This window comes from Nicotiana sylvestris, chromosome 4 (genome assembly GCF_000393655.2).
Source record: "Nicotiana sylvestris chromosome 4, ASM39365v2, whole genome shotgun sequence".
NCBI classification, from domain to species: Eukaryota; Viridiplantae; Streptophyta; class Magnoliopsida; order Solanales; family Solanaceae; genus Nicotiana; species Nicotiana sylvestris.
This window is the reverse complement of record NC_091060.1, coordinates 114,182,580-114,188,128: the sequence shown is the minus strand read 5'-3', so window position 1 is coordinate 114,188,128 and position 5,549 is coordinate 114,182,580. Positions and strand designations below refer to the sequence as shown.

Genomic DNA, 5,549 nt, shown 5'->3' with positions numbered 1-5,549 from the left:
GTATTTAAACTACAATATTCATGAATACAGTAGCATTTCTAGGCGTGAAACAGAGGATTACAGCTAGACAGATTATTGTATTCGACTGTATTCACGGCGAGAAGCATGGGATTACAACTATTTTTAAACGGAAAGTGAATCAATTAACATAATAGACTCCTAATATAACTCAACAAACTCAATTATAACACACAAATTTTGTATTTCTAGTTATAAAAAAGATTCTCAACTGAAAAACACCCCAAAAATATAGCAATCTTCAAAGGGATTATTTAATTACATTGAATATAGTTAAATACATTAAAAAAAGGCGTTTTCGTCCTTTGTTGGCAACGGTGCAGCTTCTTGAAGATGATATATTATCTTTGAATTTGATGAAATAGGGAAAACCCTCAAAAGATGTTTGATGTCCTCAAAATCGCCAAATTCAACACAAGGAACTACCATCGACGGAGGAATGGGAATCCATGAGTCTGTATTCATGAAGAAAACTGGCGTTGAGAGAGAGGGTGGAGAAAAATCTGAAAGAATGAGAGAGAAAAATAATACAAATCATATTTTATGGCTTAAGGGTAGGAGGTGACCATAAATAGATATTTGGTTATAAAAATCAAAAGGTAGCTATGAAATATAATTTTTTAAAATGATATTTATTAAAATAAATAAGGTATCAACCTTTGCTATAGGAGGTAAAAATTCCGTAATTAATTAAACAGGAAGACACTGGCACCTGATCCCCAAAAAATCAAAGTGTGTTTGGTGCGAAGGAAAATATTTTTCTTGGAAAATGAGTGATTTTATCACTTATTCTCCTTTGTTTGGTTGGTGAGTGAAAAATATTTTCCGAAAAATATTTTCTAGTGTTTAGTTAGAGAATAGAAAATATTTTTTAGGAAAATAATTTATGCTACTCTCCTCACCCCTTCCCCCAAGTCCCATGTTTCCTGTTCTCTCCACCCTCCTCCCAAATACTCAACGTTTTCATGGTAGATGGGTGGGGGTTGAGTGGTTGGGGTGGGTAGGTGGGGTGTGGAGGTGGGGATAGGAAGTAGGGTGGGAATGTTGAAAAAGAGTTGCGGGAAAACAGTTTCCTCCAATTAGAAGAAAATGAGTTCATGAGAAAAATATTTTTCAAAAATATTTAAGCCAAACATAGAAAAATTGAAAAACATTTTCCTTCGTACCAAACACACCCTCAATTTAGAGGCATTTTCTGTTCAATTATGTAAACGTGAGAGATGTATAAGTGGGATACTAAAGGGATGTTCCCTAATCTCGTCTCAAACTTGAGGATAACTGTAGTCTTCCCCCCCAACAATGCATGTAATACTAAGATGGTTTACTTGTTAACAATTCCTTTGGTTTATGGAAATAAAAGTTTGTCTTTACAAGAAAATTTCTTTTACATCACCATTGCAACGTATGTCTATTAGCTATTAAATGACTTTACAGTTTGTTGTATGCTTTGGACCTAAACTAAGTACAAGAAAACTACACAAGGCTACATAACACAATTTTGAAGGAAAGGTAAATATATCAGCGTCGCCGCTGGGCAGTTGGTGGCAGTTTCTCAGAAGGGCCAGTTGGAAACTTTCGTCCAGTTTCTTGTTCAATTTTACTTTTCAGCTGTCTGAGTATTCGAATTTGACTAAGCTTTTCAGGAGAGAGCTTCTCCCAATATATCCCTGCATGATCATAAGAAAGGTTAGCCAACTGCAATCACTATAGAGCCACAGTGATCAGAGGCAGACCCAGAATTTGAGCACGACGGGGGCACCACTGTGTACTAATCACTAGCGATAAAATTCGGTGTACAACTTTTTGAAAACTTAATAAATTTATCATCCAAATATAAACAAAAAAAGAAGTTCTAAAGAAAAAGAAAATACGGAACAAAAAGAGATTTCTTCGCGAAATGGATGTTATGGGAAGGGAATAATTGAATTGACTATTATATGTTACTATGTTAGTACTAAACTACAATTGAATTAAGAAAAAGATTAATATAGGAAATAAAGCAATTTGCTATTAAGTACATAAATTATGTTGTATTCAAAGAACTAAAATAGAGAGGAGAAGAAAGAGCAAGAACTATAATAGAAACGGAGAAGAAAGAACTAAAATAGAAAGAAGACAAAAAAAGCAAGAACTAAATTAGAAAGAGGAGAAAAAGCTGAAAATGGGTATCGAACCCAAGTCGTTCAGCAGAGAAGGGAACTAGCGCGGCCAACACAACCATTTCTCCCGCAAGCCTTTCTGTGCTTCGGGGCACACGAAAAATATTTAAGGATTCCGCACATGTATGGACAAATATACATATACATATACATATACATATACATATACATATACATATACATATACATATACATATACATATAAAATGTTTTTGCCGAGGCTGGGTCTCCTTGCAAGTTACTGACAAGGAGAAAGTGGAAAGCTCTAAATATGCGGTAAATATAAACATTTAAAATAGCAAGAACCTGAAGGAAAATAAGAAGAAAAGCACGAATGAAGATACATGCATACAAACAAGAAGAGATTTCTGGCACTGATGATAGCAATTATACATACGGAGTACACTAACCTTGAGGCTTTGGGATGGATGTGTTTGTAAATATGACCTGAGTTGGGGTGCATATTATGTCAACCGGCACATCATGGATCAATAGCTTGTCAACAGGAATGTCATCTACCAGCTGTTCATCATGCACTGAGGAAGCCATCCAAAGAGAATGAACATCAGTTTAGCAAATGCAAGATTTGTTGAAACAACCAAAAGGGCAGCCCAGTGCACAGAACATGCCGTGTTCACGCAGGGTTCGGGGAAGGGCCGCACCCCAAAGGGGTGTGATGTAGGCAGCCTACCCTGATGCAAGTATCAATGGTTGATTCCACGGCTCGAACCCATGACCCATAGGCCACACGGAGACAATTTAACAGTTGCTCCAAGGCTCCCTTTCATTCGGTGAAACAACACTTTCATAATTTTGACAAGCAAGCAAATTTATTTCTCTCATCATCCACGATGATATGGGGGAAATAAAAAGCTTGATTTGGATTAACTAATAAGCAACGTTTGCATTTTAAGAGTGCGAAAGGCTAAACTTTGATGAAGAAGGGAATCTTGAAAGGGATGTACCAGAAGTGACAACTGGTGTTGAGTCATCAATGGCACCCATGTACCTCAGCATGCCATATTCAAGTTCAGCAAATCCCTACACGCAATGAGACTCGGTATACTATAGTTACTTGTAAAACTTTCAGTTAACTCTTCTTAGATAATGGAATTGAGAGAAGATGATTTACAATAGTAATATGAGCCTTCCTGTGCATCTAATGGGTATATGAGATAGAAGCTAAAGACAGTAATATTCAATATTAATTATTCTATAGAAGGTAAAAGCAGAACTTTCAGCAGAGAAGTTAACATCAGACAATGTACTATGAGGAAAAAGTACCAGATCATACAAAAATTAGCTGCATCATATATGACGGGAACAGTCTATTCATGTTCTCTTACGATATGGCTAAGTGGAAGGGGTTTTCATTCCCTTCTTCTTAGTGCACATAACCCAATTCCCAGACCTAGCTTCTTGCAGTATGAAAAAGTAGACAGGTAAAAATTGATAGACATGCTGACCTCTCCTTTGCCAAGTCTTGCACCGGTCCTTGGGTCAACAGCAACCGAACCAATAACAATCAAATCCACCTTTATTTTCTCATCCAATCCAATTGGTCGTCCATATTTGGCAACTCCAGCAGAGGTGCAGGCCTCCTTAATGGTACCAGGAGATAACATACTAGATTCAAGTACAGAGAAAAAACCTGTCCTAAGGCGAGGCTGCGGTGTCAATAGCTTCTTCCCTCCTACAGAAAAATAGGATTTAGCGATGAGTGAATCAATGTCAAATTATAAGTCAAAAGAGGGAATTTCATACTATTTTAAACTGCACAAAATCTAACATTACAACTGAAAATTTATGAATCAGGGTAAGAGCTAAAGTAGGTTCCTAGTCTAATCAAAGAGTAAGGTATTCCTACTATCTCAAGAAAAAAGGTCTGCATTTCATTTCACGATCTTCTATAGTTCTATTTCGCCTATATTTTGGACAAAGCTGGAGAAGGGTCTATTTGTGTCCTGAGAATATTGTCTAAAAAATTTAACTAGATCAAACATACTGAATTTGATTACTCATATTCTGAGAAAGAGCTTTTTAATTAAAAAGGGGCAGCCCGGTGTATTAAGATCCGGCTATGCGCATGGGCCGGGAAGGTACGCAGCCTTACCTTGCATTTCTGCAAGAGGCTGTTTCCGTGTCTTGAAACCGTGACCTTATAAAATAATTTGTTTAAACACTACGTTGACTAACTTCTATCATAATCTTCAATTCAAACTGCATTTATCCAAAACCAGTGCTCATAACTCTACATTATCTGTCGTAAAACAGAACAATGCAAAAGTCTTGCTATACTAATTTTTTCTTTTTCATTCTTCAGTTATTGCAAAATATTCACGAATCAAAAGATAAATATTCAACCATCATCTCATTAGAAAAAAAGAAAAGAAACTTCAAACATTAAAAAAAGAAGATAAGTTCATGAAAGCCCACCATCAAGTGTGAGAAACCTGACTTGCTTTTGTGGTGTATCTGGATTTACCTTCACACACTTGGCCCCTTTAAACTCCTCCAATTCACTCAACTTACATTAAACAATAAAATATAAAATTAGCTAAACAACTCACTTAATTATTTTATTTAAAATCCCTTTTCAGTTTTCTTATCTTTGAACCTTATTCGCAGCAACTGAAGCTCCAAGAAAATTGGGTATCCGATGATGAACGGGCCTTGGGAATTGGGCTATATTTTGGGCTTCCATTAAGTCCCAAATCCGTTTTCGGATAACCCATTTCCAAGCTTTCGGGTCTTCTTGGTCTTGGGTCTCTCTTTCATAAGTTTCAGCCATGGCTTTACGCGCCTCGGCGTCGAGTCTGTGACGCTCCGCCTCGTATGCTGCGTCGTCAAAAATTGCGTCGTTTCTCTTTTGGGAATCCACTTTGAGTGAAAATTGGGGAATATAAGAAAAATTGAGAGAAATAGGGCAGTGGGATTTGGAGAGAATTCGGCTGTGTTTGGTTATGGAAGTGAAAGGAAATGCAGGGGAAATTCGGAGTACGTGTAATTCCATGAAAGGTAGTTCTTTCTTTCTCTTGAACTTCTTCAAAGATTATTCACTATTTGGATTTTTGGAACTGATTTTCCTTTTCCCCTTTTCTCATTTGTTTCCCTTTTTGGTCTTTTTCTTATAGCTTAAGGGGGTAATTTTTTTTCATAGGGCACCTGTTAGAGTATTTAAATTTGCCTCATCTATATAGTGCTTCACATTTACTTCTAAAAACATTTCTTACAAACACAACAAACAAATATAAACTCATTCGTATATAGTTTGGAATGAAGTATACTATACCATAGTCTAAAGGTTTTATGTTGAACAAGATTAAAAGAGCGTACATAGAAGCAAGTTCATTGACGCATTACATAAGGTAA

At 36.4% G+C, this 5,549-nt stretch overlaps 1 protein-coding gene across 1 annotated transcript; it reads right to left on the bottom strand.

The window, feature by feature from the left end:
- Positions 1–1,324: 1,324 nt before the first annotated feature.
- Positions 1,325–5,285, bottom strand: LOC104244207 (5-formyltetrahydrofolate cyclo-ligase-like protein COG0212). The gene is made up of 6 exons (XM_009799577.2): positions 4,795–5,285; positions 4,614–4,704; positions 3,644–3,870; positions 3,143–3,218; positions 2,588–2,713; positions 1,325–1,685 (listed from the first exon to the last, which is right to left on the bottom strand). Exons 1-6 carry the CDS (start codon positions 5,188–5,190, stop codon positions 1,537–1,539), a joined length of 1,065 nt encoding a protein of 354 aa, XP_009797879.1. The 5' UTR covers positions 5,191–5,285; the 3' UTR covers positions 1,325–1,536.
- Between the last annotated feature and the right edge of the window lie 264 nt (positions 5,286–5,549).